Here is a 15,186-nt window from a genome sequence, read left to right on the forward strand (position 1 = left end):
TAGAAAACTCTACTATTTGCAAAAGCTATTATAATTAAGATTTTTTTTAGTTAGAATATTAAATGGATACTAATTAACTATACTAATAAATTCTAGCTTGATATCTGTCTTGACAGACAGAAGGACGGACAACAAAGTCATCCTATAAGGGTTCCGTTTTTTATCCTTTGGAGATAAGGAATCCTAAAAAAATAAAATTTAAACATTATCAATAACGCTGTTAAATGTTTATTAAACTTGCTATAAAAAAAACTTTCTTAGAAGAAATTTATTATTAAAAAATCCACTCACAAAATCACTCCCAAGGAAAAGTAATTTAAAAGGAATCGGTAAAGCGCCTATCAGCAACAGGTGACCTTTCCCCTTCCAAGTTTTATAAATCTTCAAGAAAATTGACATAGGTACTTAGCTTTTGATTGAATCCTATTCATTTCTTACTTCGATAATGGGAAAAAAGGGTAAAATTATTATGTGTCAAATGGATTATTAAGTATCTATATATCTTTTTCTCGAACAATCAAGTAAATTGGTACTGAAATATTTACTAAACTTTTGACTCTACTATATAGTCATATTGTTAACGTAAAATCGCAGTCACAATTCCCTCAAGGGTAAAATGTTGTAACAATCGTTAATCATTCAGATAACTATACGTTTTGCATTTATTTCATAAAAAGAAAATCATTTGAAGTGGCGGCTCCCGGGGGAAAGATTTATGAAGACAATAAACTCGACGAGACTACTTAGAAGTTTCACGCAGCAGGTACGAAAATTTCGGCGAGGCGTTAATATTCGGCAATTTATTGTGGGCGAGGACTGATTTGAAAGGCAAAAACGAAAATGCTTTAAACTTGGAAGACGGATATTGGGAATGGAATGGGATTGTCGGATGAAATTGTTTTCTTAGCGGGTGTCGGGGGCGTAGGGCGGGTGTTGGTGAGGTCTTACTGAATGGGAAGTGTCTGCGTGTAGCCGCGGCGAGGTGTCGGAGGCTGCAGGTCGGGCCCGGAGCGCGATCGATCCCACGCGCTGCGCAACAAGTGCCCGACGATCGCCGCCCGACGCCCGCCGCTCGCTCCGATACACACGGACAACAAACATACAGAGTAAAATAACATTAACATTTTTCTACACTCCCTTTTATTATTTCTACTGATAAAGTACCTCCTTGAGTTAACTTCGCAGGCTAGTGTAGAGTTAAGGATTATAAAAACCTTGTACTCCAAGCCCACACGACTGGGATAAGGCCACGGAGAAGCTAGCGTAGAGTTTATGCTATCAAGTAACATGTACATTACTAGCTTGTGAATCTACTACTATATATAGGTAAAATAACTATGTATATATAATGTCTATACAAAATAAAGAGATCAAATAAGAGTGGCTCTATCATAGCGATCAGTTCTGTCACAAAATACTTAGGCATAGTTAATAACAAAATACATGACAAGACGGCTTTATCTTTTGTCCGTCGAGTCAGATAAGTCGCTCTGTATTTTCTACTTTTTGTGACATCGTTGATGATGCGGGATACATTTGTGCCCAACCTTTGCTCTACAATCGAATTATTTATTGAAATTACAAGTACTACATGGCTATGTGCTTGCCATAGTTGTGCAAAATCTTTTTTGTATTATATATTTAACAGTGGTAGAGTCCGCTTTAACATCTTCGTACGAATTGGCCCGGCTCGCCCGGTGAAATACCACGACAGACGAAATACACAGAAGACAGGCGTGAAGTGGAAGCAATTCCGCGTTTCGTCTGATGAGTGTGCGTCCCGGAGGCCTAATTTAGTCCTCTTTCCCTTCCCACCATTTTTCTTATAAGGAAAGGATGGGAAGTGGAAGTGGACTTTCCGGATGAGGGGATGCATGGAAAGGGAAAATATTTTCTTTATGTGCATCCTCTCCTCCGTCGATTAAAGGTAGGCAACGCATATGCAATTGCGTATGTCTATGGGCAACGGTCACTTCGTTATTTCAGCGATTTCAGGTGGCCGCTCGCTCGTTTGCCAACTTATGAAATAAAAAAATAAAAAGAATATTAAATACAATGTTTACTAGAATATAAAAGACATACATTTTCAGAAGTAAATATATTTATTTAGAGATATAGTTTTTGATATATTCGGTACAAATTCACACATACAATATAAACTATTAAGTTTATACGACAAGTGACAAATACTACAAATATTTTTTTATTCACTTATTAAAGAAGATTCTATATTTTAAAAGAGTTTGTTAAAAAATCCAATATAATATATTTCAAATCCTTTTGTGCAGATTTTTCATGTTTAAATTAGTCTACGGGAGAAAAGAAATAATTAAAATATTTATGGAAGACTTCAATAACAAAAATGGAATGTATTAGTTATTTCATAAAGTAGAAATGTACTTTACTACAATAAACTTGAATTGACAGAGAAAATAAAGTGAAATAAATTATAATTTCTTTTGTATGGCAATATATGTAAATTAATTTTTTTTTTGAATAAAATTAAAAATGGAATGACTAAAATGTCACATGTTTACTTAAATATTACAAGATAATTTACTACTCTAAGTACGTTTTTTAATATTTATTATTTAAATACAAATATTATAAAATTAAAAATACTTAATTAAAATTAAAACGAAAAAGAAATTAAAAATAATATTTGGATATTACGAATAAAGAATAATAGATAAAAAAGGCACATCCATAAAATTTCATTTCAATATAATAATTTAATTATTTAATTTTCGAGTATAATTTAAAAAAAAAGCTATTTTGCCTTTATGGCTCATATTTTTTAGTACCCAGTTGTATTTTAATTAGAATAAATGCGAGATATTATCTATTCATCAAAAATATTGTATTATTTTTTTATTAATCCTGAACGACTTTATTCTTTATTGCCAGAGACAGTTTTTGGCATCATTAAATTGACTACACATATATTTAGCCCATCCACTATTAACGCGACGACACAGCAGCTTAAACATATATCAAGTTGTTTAAATGACAAAAGTTGTTGCTCGCAGCATAAAGTTGGGAAAATTAATTACTCGGTCATGTTCAAGGAAGCCGTGTTTCATAATTAATATATTCCACTTTGTGTGAGCAAACTTTAATTTCCGATTTGCTTTTGAGTTTGTTTCACATTTTCGTTTAAAAGATCTATATTAAACTAAAAAGATGGTAAAACCTTTCATATCAAATAAGGTGAACTGATTTTGCAAATGCATTTTTTTTAGCTTTCCAAATGTGGTAATCATGAACTAAATATTACGATGAATTCAACTCTTATCACTTTTTAATTATCTCTGTTTGGACTATGAGACTGAAACAGACGGAAACATTGTTGTTATACATGTATTATGACAATAAAAACTCACTTTTACTTTTAGAAAACATGATACCATGACCAAATTTAATCAAAGAAGTGTTCTGGTTATATTTACGGTAAAGATAAACTAGTAATTTTTAATAAAATAGCGACGTTTATTAAACGTAGAAACAAAGTTTTGATTTTTACGAGCCCCGCGGGTCTCTGGCCTTAATTTATGGGAATTATCATGTCTGAGACATCTCATTTCGTTCTTGAGACTTTTCGTCCCCGAGGGAAACAGTAGCCTCGCAACAAAGAACTTAGAATCTTTTCAAATTATTTTTTTTTCTCTCTAAGTTTAGGTTTCTACTGACCAGATTCCTGCAAACATGTTTCATACTCAAAATGGGATAAATAGTGATAACTATTTTTATTTGCTACGAGGGTTTTGCCGTGAAATTATTAGAAGTCGTGTTATTTTTATTCAAAATTGACTTTTTACTCTTCTTTACATAACTTGTACTAGCTTTCGACATAGCAAAATTATTCAGTTTATTTTTCAAGAAAACGAACATATAATATTAAATTCACTTATACTTTTTTAAAACTCAAGGTTAACTTCAACTATTAAATATTTATAAGTACGAAAGATATCAAGGTTAGATGTACACTCAAACGTAAAAAATAATTCTATATTTATATATTTTGAAATGATTAAAAAAAAATTGTGCCTCTTTTACCAAACACTGAACTTAAGAATTATAGCTTAAAATACATACAAAGTACATTGTATACAATAAGTTAATATGAAAGTCTTATATAATAGTAGAATAATAAAAGATTTACTTACAACAAACCAGTCACAAATCACTCTAATTTATATCACCTTTCCATACACATTTGAAGAAAAACATTTATTTATAATTATTTGCACTTAGCATTGGCGTTATCTTATTATATTTAATTTAAATGTACTTATTTATTATGCAGCAATGAAATGATTAGTGCATTATTAAATTATAGATAATTCATACAAGTGTGTGAATAATCATTTTAATGTAGTGAACTGTCTATCCATAAAAGTCTATGTCAACTGTCAACTTTCAAAAAAGAAATCTTTCAAAAGTGTTGTTTAAAAGCTTTTGCAATCATCATCATCAACCTGCCCTTATCCCTATCGGTCGGCACAGTATGTACTACTCCTCCATACATCTCTATCACACGTCACATTCGAGTCTACCCCCTTTTTACGCATATCCTCTTTCACACAGTCATTTCATACTTTTTTTGGTCTTCCCCTACTCTTGTAGCCATCCACATTTAATCTCATTACTTTTTTGCTTATATCATCATCATCCCTCTTCATAACATGTCCAAACCACGCTAATCTTTAACTCCTCAATTTCTCGATCACTGGCGCTACTTTCAAACTTCCTCTAATGTACTACATTTAATCAGAATATTGTTGTTGTGATTGTTAAAACTTTTAACACGGAAATATATGACATTAAAATACTATTCTGTCTGTCGTTGACTAATATCTACAAACTATAGAATGAAAATATATTTCTTAGAGCTAACGACATCAAGGAATGTAGTATACAGTTCAGAAATGAAGAATATTAAAATTTATCACACTTATTCTAATAATGGACTAGAAGTATTTAAGAAATAACGCAAGAGTTACGTTTGCTGTTAGCATGACGCTCTCGTATTTGTTGTAAATGCGCAAGCTGAGCTGGCGAGGGTACATGGGGTTGTGCAGGTGATGCTGCAGAGTTGCTAGACCCTGGTGGTCCTTGGGGTCCGGTGGGTAGAGACTGACGTCGTCTCCGTCGTAGCGCCGGTGACAGATTATATTTAACCTTCGCCTGGACCAGCAGCTCCTTGAAGATTTGGGATACGTTAATGTTGTCTTTTGCTGACGCTTCAACGAACCCGTTCTCCCAGTCTACTGTCACCACAGACTCCGTTGTGTGGAATTCAACCTGTAATAAATCCATCGTATAAAGAAAGGCTTCTATCATCATTTGTAGACCTAATTTTGGCATTTTCCCTTCCCTTTTCTTATAAGGATAGTATGGGAAAGAAAAAGGGATTTGATAGAAGAGGAGTTGCATGAAAGTGGAAATATTTTAATCCTTCGTTGATTAGAGATAGGCAATGCTTCTGCATTGCGTATGTCTATGGAAAGCGATAGCTTCGCTATTTCAACGAATACAGGTGTCCGCTCGCTTGTTTGCTACCTACTACTAATTACTAACATTCGAAATTAGCAGCGCTTTTGTTGCGTCTATATAGTATTAATTTTAATTGACATATTGCGACACTGAGAGCGTATTTGTTGTTATAATCGCATCGTGTATATTATCGATTGCTATGTAAGTTCAACGGAGTTAATGTATTCTAATTATAGCTGAACATGCGGGCGTTGGAGCAGAAAACGCAGAGGTGTTGAGTATCTCGCGGCCGGGCCAACAATGTTCGCTTACAAACCAATGTATATACTAAATTTTATATTACGGGTTGGTTTTTTAGTACAAATGTGTACCAGTTTATATGTTTCATTGGTTGTATTTGTTATGTTGGTAATGTTAGGAAGCAAATCGGAAAATGTGGCAGTGGATTGACCCAACACTAGCCTTACTAAAATTTCGACGTTTGTGTCCCCGCACTATAAATTCTGACACTGGACTTTGTAACGAAAGCACGTCATTCGTGTCAAATAATTCTAACTAATAATGTCTAAAAGTAGTTCGTAGGTAATTAGGTACATTATTCTATTTGGTGTTATTCTGGCACAAGTGAAGTTTCAAAGTTTTTGACGATTTAAACAGATGAGCGTCTATATACAAATTGGTCTCAGTTAAATTATGTTTAGCGCAGTAGAGAATATAATTAAAATTATTATTCGATTTGAAATACAATCTATTCTCAAGGAAAGTGTGGTGATGGAAAATGGGTTCTTATTTGTTTTGAGAGGTGTGTTGTGCAAAATGTTAGGCTTGTACCGATGTACTTCCGATATTTAGACGAGGTTGCAACGGCACGACACGACACGGAATATGACACGTCACGACACGGAACACGACATTGTATCAATCGTATAGCGGAAATTAAATTCGTGTTCCAACTAATATACAGTCATAGGTTATCAACGTTTTCAGAATAAACCCCCAACAGCCACGGTTCTAATAGGATTTAATGCTGACTGCGTTTGTTTATCAGGAGACAAAATTAATTAACGCTAACGAGAAAGTTTAGTAGCGATGTAATTAGTACATTTTGCATTTAAATCAGCTTTATATCTGTTTATACTTATTTACTTATAATACTTGCAAACGTACATACATGTATAAATATGCAGAAGAAATTTATAGCTTACAGCCTTAAATTAATTAATTATAAATTTTAATATTCAGTATTACTCTATCGGTGGTGGATAAGACATGTAAACAAAATGTCAACTTGGTAGTTTTCCTTAAAACAAACAAAGGTAGAGTCATTCCGTATTTTCATGTAATTGTGGCCGGCGCGCGGGGAAAAGAAAATATTCCGAGTTAAAATAGCAACAGGGAAGTAGTGATATTAATTATATTGCGTACTAAGCCTCTTTTCGTCTCCTTTATTACGTATATTTTTGGGATCTTAATGTCTACCATTACTTAGTTTCTGTGGGTGTTGTGAGTCATTAATGTGATGAAACGGTAAATAACGATCATGTTAAGAAAAGTAAGTGTTTATTTAACTAATATTTTGAATGATATTTAATAAGTCGAACATTATAATATTTATGGTATTGTAGCGGTCGCACGCGGCTCTGACAGTGGAAACTTAAAAAAAAAACATATTCAATATCCATGTTGCATACATCGAAACTTTCGCTTTTTATAACATTAGTAAGATTTTCTCAGTTTTTTCGATAAGAAAATCATAAGAACAATTAAATGTATAGTAAAAATGAATTAAAAATCTACAATTCTTGCTCATTTTGAAAAATATTTACCGTGACGTTAAATACGAAAGTTTCTCGAGCGTTTCATGCGTGTGATGCGGATCTTGACGACAAAGAAAATCTCAAGACGAAACGTCTTTGTTAAAGGTCTAATTAGGTCTTCTGCGAAGAGTTTGTTTGCAAAGAATAAACAGAAAAGCAAGGAATTGTTTGTGATGAACGTTCATTTAGTGAGATAAAATATTGAGGGATTTTTTTTTTCATTTGAATATCTTATATTATTATTGATTTGGCGACTATTGATAATTAATTATTGTTTTAAATTAATTTCTATCTTCGAAAAAAATATCATGTAATCTTTGAAGATTTTAAAGCACATCTAAACAGGTTGTTTATTAGCGTATAATGCTCATAATTAATGTAAGCATGCTTATAATTTGCAATAGACATAAAAGTCCTAGACATGAAAAATATCATCATCATCAGCTCACTATACGTCCCCACCAATTGACTCGGAGCCTACCCTAAGTTATGGCTTAGTCAAACAACGGCACAATATATAATACTTACTACATTGCAAATCAATAAAGAAAATTGAGAAACTTTTGTAGAGAATTATATGCATAACAACATCACGAGACAGTCACTTCAATCTTAGACTCTAGTTACTTATTTTTTTTAACTAAAATCGAATAATTATTTATTTGTGATTGTTTACGCTTACCTCTCTCTCTCCAGTTTCGGCTAAATCAACTTTATTCCCAACCACAACTATAGGCACGGCCGTGCTCGCTTTCACTTCATGGATTTGATCTCTGAGCGCGCGTACTTCAGCAAAGCTGTTCGCATCCGTTATATCATAGACAAGGATAAATGCGTCCGCAGATTGCATGGATAGGGTGCGCATAGCGGGGAACTCATATGCACCTGATGTATCCAAAATATCCAATGTCAATCGTACCCCAGATACATTGAAGTCGCCATGATGCATTTCTTCAATTGTTCGTTTGTATTTAAAAGAGAATGTTCCGTATAGGAATTGTGTGATCAATGAAGACTTTCCAACTTTAGCAGCTCCGAGGACAACGATCTTGTGTCTAACCGCATTGTTGGTTAGGTTACTGGCAACCGTGTCTTCAGTCCTCTCAGCCCGGCTGTTAAGAAAAAAAAAATCATTAGAACATGTAAAGGAAGAAGTTGGCATATCGGTGGAAATATATCCTTTAACAAATAGATTAACATGGTATACAAAAATTTAATTTTAAAATTATATATAAATTAATCTGTTAATTTATTTAATTAAGAACTTAATTGACGTTACTTCATACAAAATTATAAGACAAAAGCGTTTTAATGGTAAATTAAGAGGTAGAATTAAACTGAGAGCGTATCGATTAAAGGCAACAACTTAAGTCGCGTCTCTTAGAAGGTATGTCGCTAAGTAATAATTATGTAAATAAGCTAAAACACTTGCGTATAGAGACAACATTCCCTGACACTTGACAGTTATTGATGATATGAGTATATTAACTGGGTATGATATATGACATACATAAAATGTAAATCAATAAGTACTAGTATAATGTACGACTGTAGTAACGAATTAACTGTCGAAAATATTTCCTTTTCCCCCATTTTATCTTTTTGTGACTTCAACTTTTCATTGGTACTTATAAAAATGTTAGAATATTTTAATTTAATTCATCTAAATATTATCCTTATTAATATTATAAATGCGAATGTTTGGATGGATGTATGAAGGTATCTCAGGTACGGCTGCATAGGTCTCGATGAAATTTGGCATTGGTAGAACATAGTCTGCAAGAACATATAGGTTACTGATTAAGTTTTTTTTTAATTACACCCGGAGAGAGTCGCGGGCGACAGCTAATATAAAATAAACTTAATATGTTTATGTTTTTGTTGTAAACGTGTTTGTAAACCATCAATACGAACATTTAAAAAATTGTAAAAAAAACTTATGTGTTTTAACTTCGAACCGATTTTGTCCAAATACATTCGACGTATATCTCGCAGCAATTCAAAGCTTTCTATACTATTTCCCGACGTCGAACGGGTTAAATTTGTAAACAAAAAAAGCTTTGAATTGGAAAACAAAACATTGATTGATTCACGCGAATTCATGTTGGCTTTTGTTATCCTATATGCAAACGATAAGCGATGTAGCTATCAGATGGCCGGGGTGTCACTGCCGCTTATCGGTCGCCAATCGTTTGTCATCGATTGACATTGAATACTCACTCATAAGTTATGAATAATACAAAACAATAACGTACCTTAAATTTATTAAAGTAACTAAACTGGATAAAGAATCAGAAATCTTTACAAGCGTTGCATTTGGAAAATCTCCATCTCTTCTTAACGCTACGATATACCCTTTATTACTATACTCAAATGTAAGTAGTCTCTAATGTAGATCTACACTAAGGTCTCCCTAAGTGAGCAATTAAGGACTTTGTTGTTGACCTTAATTTGTTCTTATTTCTTTCTACTCTTATCTAACAACTAAAAGCTTTTCATAGTTGAACTGCCAGCAAATGAGATACGAAGTTATAAAGTCTATCGTAGTAAGTAGGGATAATTTCCTGTCAGGCTTTCTTACAACCGCTGCAGGGAAGTTAAATTAATGAATTGCCTTGATGTACTCTAATATTTTGATTTAAAATTATACAACTACTATGATATTAAGTGACTATGTACAAAATAATCAAACATAATTTGCAAACCGTACTAGTTAGGGCTACTTAAATTACGTTAAAAAAATATTTTCCAATCTGCAACGGTTGTTTGCTAAACATACAAGCAAGCTTGTACTAGAGAACAATCTCTACGTAAACAGCAATGTTAATTAATTAACTAATAGCTGTCGCACACGACTCCGTTCGTGTGGAAATAAAAAAATGCAACACATGTTCTATTTCAAAGCCAAATTTCATCAAAATCCGTTGAGCCGTTCGTACAAACATTTGCACTTATAATATTAGTAAGAATCTATGACATTAAGGAGAATGTTATTGGCATTGGTGTACCGACGATTGGCTTATTGTGATTGTATGGAATGTAATTCCACAAACACAAAGCTTTGTTAACACAAGTTCAATGCGATGCAAATTAACCATTACAATCCAGTGCTGCTTCAAGTTGGTCGCTATTCATAGGAACATTTGGCATTTATTACAATGTAGTATGAATGTCAGAAATACGTAGTGCATTCTTATTGTTAAAACTAAAGTTTTTGTACTACAGAAATCTTCTTATGCGAAATTATCAGTAGACTGGAAAACATTTTATTTCAAACTAGTTTAAACCTGTTTAACTAAAAATTGAACAAATGTAAATAATAAGATGTAACAATCTTACTAATATAATATTATAAATACGAAAGTTTAGATGGATGGATGTTTGTAGGAAGGTATCTCCAGAAAGGCTGCATAGATCTCATTAAAAGTATAGATGTAGAACATAATCTGGAAGAATATATAGGCTACTAATTAAGTATTTTTAACACCGCACGGACAGAGTCGTGATTGACAACTAGTCTTCCTATATAATACAAATGAGATTTGTCAGAAAAAGTATTACAGTTTTGAAGAAATTAAACTTTTCAACCCCAACGTATTCAGGAGTCCTCTTGGGATTTTAATGCGGGATAAGTACGGTTGGGAATATATTAAAATTGAATCGCAACGGTCCTAAGGCTGCATTAATACGCGCCACTCGGAACTGTGAAAAGACATTTTCACTTTTGAAATGATTTGAAATGATACCTGTCGCTTTCAGCTTAAGGATTATTAAAGACTAAAAAATCGAATTTATAAATCCATTTGCTAAAGCTTTAAAGAGAGCTTTTTCCAGCTTTCCGTACTGGCATTTGGATGGATTAATGTTAATTAGATTATATTTGAATAATCTAACTAAAGAAATCAGCTGTTTACTGTTAACAAATTATAAAATAAAAAAAGAATTAAACAAACTAACCGATATTTCCCTTTGTATTTTTCTATCATATGTAGGTTACAATCTTATCAATAAAAACTATTTTTTTTATTTAATTAATAAAAACTTCCTCGAAATATAGCCCTTTATTTCTTTAAGCGCAAAGTTTATTTAATAACAATTCTATCCATTGTTTTACTTAAGATGTAAATGAATTCATTGATTCGACCTTTCGACTCTAATAACGACCCGGGGGTCACCGTCCATTAACTAAATTTTATTAGTCACCACCCACAAAGTAAATTGTTCTTTGTCTAATCATTGAACAATAACTAATTTAACGCTTGAGTTATTAATTGGAACCTTTTAAGATAACATTTTGAAAGTAAAGATAACTATATCACATATTCACGTTATTCTAGGCGGAGGACAGCAAACTGGTGAAGGTATTGTTATTAGTATTGGTATTGTTAGGGTCAGCCGTAAGCAGACAAAGGCAGGTGATGATGGTGATAAAGATGTATAATAGTATATAGTAATTAAATAAATAACAAATGTCATTGAAAATTAATACTAAATAGACCAGAATTACTGTGATTAAGTTTACTCCAATTCTATTGAAATTAAGTCCAGAACTAAGCTTTTCTTTTCTAACTTTTTAACTAAGCTTTTGTGATATTTTTACACTTCGCAATAAACACAAACGTGTCTATATCCTATTTTGCCGTTAGGTCGAAGCATCAAGAGTCTATTAACCTACTTAACGATACTTTTGTCAAGAGACGAACTATATTGTCATACTGACAAGTTGCGAACTTAACTAACATATTTATTTCTAGTGAATATTGTTTCAGTATTTCCTGTTGGTACGATCGATCGGCCCAATGGTAAAAAATCTCAAAGGGCCGACATATCAGTCGGATCAAACACAAAGAAAAAGCACTTGATAAACTTGATGTTCAAATTGATAAATTAACGACAAAAATTCTATTTCCAATTATTTTCATTATTTTATCCTAGTCAGGAATAGAAAGAGTCAAACGATCAGCGGACGATCGCTTCATAATATAAATTACTAAAACTAAAATATAATCAGCAATAAATAGAGCGTAAAGTGCTGTTCAAATTCAAAACATGTGCTTGAAAAATAAACTATATATATTCTTATAAGCATCTATTTTCCAGAAAATACAATTTTAAAATAATAATCCTATATAAAGAAAATCAAATCTGAGAAAATGAGATTCGCTGCGACCGCATGCTATATAGTTTCCGAGAAAATATAATATTCATTGCTATAACACTTCTACTTTGAATATAAATATAATATTATACATAATAATATATATAAATTTATATAATACATGCTTTTCTTAACTGAAAATACTATATTTCCATTTCAATTGACTTAGCAATGAATAATTCTGTTTCATTCCTTTGAATAGAAACGTAACAAAAGTTAACTTTAACTCAATAGAATATTTAAAGTTAATTGAAAATATTTACTTCCATTTTCTACTTTAGATTTAGAACTATTTCTCTTATACCCAAATACTAGTTGTCGACCGCGAACCCGTCCGCGAGGAATTAAACACAAACATAATAAGTAGCCTATGTGTTCTTTCAGACTACGCTCTACATCTATGCCAAATTTCATCGGGATCCATGCAGCCTTTCAGGAGATACCTTCTAACAAACATCCATCCAATCATCCAAACTAAGATTACTAAGATAACATCACCATGTCCTTCCCCATACTTAGGATCAGAACAGTATAGATAAATAATATAAGTATCTGTTTTATATAGGTTCACTTAAAGACTAATGTTGTACATTATATATCGAAATCCACATTAGATACATAGTGCACATTATGTACATACAATTTAACCATTTAGCTGATTGATTCTTAATTAAAGAAGTAACTAATCTAAATTTAACTCAAGTTAGTATGTGTATTTATTTAACCTTCTAAATCGAGACACTGAGTCATAAAAGGCTTTTAAAAGGGCATTAATATCAAGAGAATGGGTAATAATAGTTGTTAGAACAGGGTGCGCCGCCTAATTTTATGGACGAAAACAAAATAAGTAAGTTAACGAAAACCGAAATCTCGGAGTAAAGTCATTTTTAGGATAATGAACAATAATGGAATATTAATTGCCGTTGCGTTTATTATCTTTGTAGAAAATTACCTTTTGTTACCAAAAAAACTCTATTTAATCTTCAAATAATTAATTTGATTCTAAAAATAATCATTGCAGAATAACTTTATATATTCAAAACACAAACAATCAGGAGTTAATTTAATAGCTTACAGGCATTCAACGGTAAATTAAACGGTAAACTTAAGCTACAAATACTTAACTACAAGTACAAAAGCTTTTAAACGATTAAAGCACTAATGAAATAAGTTATAATCCTTAGAAGGTTAAACTCGACAAAGAGGCCAAAAGTTTTCGGTAAGAATTTTCTTAGGCATACGAACTTTGTGTTCAACAATGAACTTCGGAAATCAGAAGAAGAAAAAGTAGTGAAACAAAAAGTATCGAGTAAGTAATTTCAAATCCAATCTGAAGTACATAAATATAGAAAGGAGCTATTCATTGTATATTTAAAACTTATATTTTATATAACAATAGCAAAATGGTTAATTACTTTGTCCCAAAATATAAGGTTTATACATAACCCGGGCTGCATCTACCAGTAAACGTCGATGTTAACTCATATACATCCCAAGGGAGAAGTTCGAAGTCTCCCAAAGTTAGAGGTATGTACGCCTTAGTCAACCACGCTAGCCCAAGGGGAGTCGGGGTTTGGTTGACCAAGAAACATGATATATATTAATTATTGATTAAAAATAACGGCCACTTAAATTCGAAGGAATATCAAAGCGACCGCTGCGCACTGACATCTACAATAGAAAATAATGAAATAAATTTTCCCATTTCTATTCTAATAGCGAAGTAAAATAAGCTGTAGATATTAATCAATTTTTATTATGTTGCTTAAGTCATAAATTAAAATATATATCTAGATATAAAAACGTGCCCTATCATGAAAGACACCAAACCAGATAAGTGCGTTGAACAATTATCTGTAAAGCAGCGCGAGGGGAATCGATGCTAAATTGCACAAAATTGTCTCCCTTCTCATAAATAAAATCGTCACAAAGCTGAGAATTTCAACAATGAGAATAATGTACTTTGAAAAGACTTCGATAACAATCACGATCCGGCGATACTACGTCGCTTTAACAATAAAATGCCTTATACTCGTACATTACGTGATTTTACGCATAAATCAAAATCCAAGATAAAAACAAAATATTTTACTTAATAAAAGTATTTAATTTAAATAAAAGATAAACAAAATAAATAATTGATAATTACCTGTGCGGTCTTCTCTCTTCCTCGGGCTCTTCTTTCAAAAATGAGGGCTGTAGACTGAATCTGCGTCGAAATTGGTGTCTACCTTTCATCGTGGTCGTTGTCAGGACACTTAACACATACTATTGTTTCACGATCGCGTCCAACAGGCGTTGCGCGTTAACTCGGTAACACGACGTGCGAACTAACTGACGATCGGGCCACGAATGAAAGCAGAAAGCAATCCGCCCCGCGCCTCCAACCTCGGAAAGCGTTCTAATGGGACAGAAAATTTTGCGCTACGATATTTTCTCGTACAAAATAGATAACTGTTGATTCTTTTTTTTATCTATTGGCTTCTGATATTAATACATGGAAGTAGTATTAATTTTAAACATGAATTAAGTTATATTCAATTGAAAAAGACGATATAAAACATACGAATGGAATAAACCAACACAATTTTTAATAATTATAATATATTTTTAATAAAGTTATTTGAAACAAAAATTATAATGATTACTGTAATATTGTAAACTGTTCCAATCATTATTCAAGTAAGTAAAATCATACAACGTGATGTCAACTAT

At 32.3% G+C, this 15,186-nt stretch overlaps 1 protein-coding gene across 1 annotated transcript; it reads right to left on the bottom strand.

The window, feature by feature from the left end:
- Positions 1 to 4,979: 4,979 nt before the first annotated feature.
- Positions 4,980 to 14,809, bottom strand: LOC106127065 (ras-related protein Rap-2b). Its single transcript, XM_013325011.1, has 3 exons — positions 14,621 to 14,809; positions 7,996 to 8,425; positions 4,980 to 5,304 (listed from the first exon to the last, which is right to left on the bottom strand). The coding sequence occupies exons 1-3, from the start codon at positions 14,707 to 14,709 to the stop codon at positions 4,981 to 4,983; spliced, it is 843 nt and encodes a 280-aa protein (XP_013180465.1). The 5' UTR covers positions 14,710 to 14,809; the 3' UTR covers position 4,980.
- Between the last annotated feature and the right edge of the window lie 377 nt (positions 14,810 to 15,186).

This window comes from Papilio xuthus, unplaced genomic scaffold, assembly GCF_000836235.2.
Source record: "Papilio xuthus unplaced genomic scaffold, Pxut_1.1 DF824888.1, whole genome shotgun sequence".
In the NCBI taxonomy this organism is placed as follows: Eukaryota; Metazoa; Arthropoda; class Insecta; order Lepidoptera; family Papilionidae; genus Papilio; species Papilio xuthus.

What these genes read in the sequence shown, in the direction of transcription:
- LOC106127065 (XM_013325011.1), bottom strand. Translation starts at nt 14,709, where the DNA reads ATGAAAGGTAGACACCAATTTCGACGCAGATTCAGTCTACAGCCCTCA. An exon ending in GAAGAGAGAAGACCGCACAG is followed by an intron (nt 8,426 to 14,620) that starts GTAATTATCAAT and finishes TTTTCTTAACAG; the next exon opens with CCGGGCTGAGAGGACTGAAG. An exon ending in CCGAAACTGGAGAGAGAGAG is followed by an intron (nt 5,305 to 7,995) that starts GTAAGCGTAAAC and finishes GATTTATTACAG; the next exon opens with GTTGAATTCCACACAACGGA.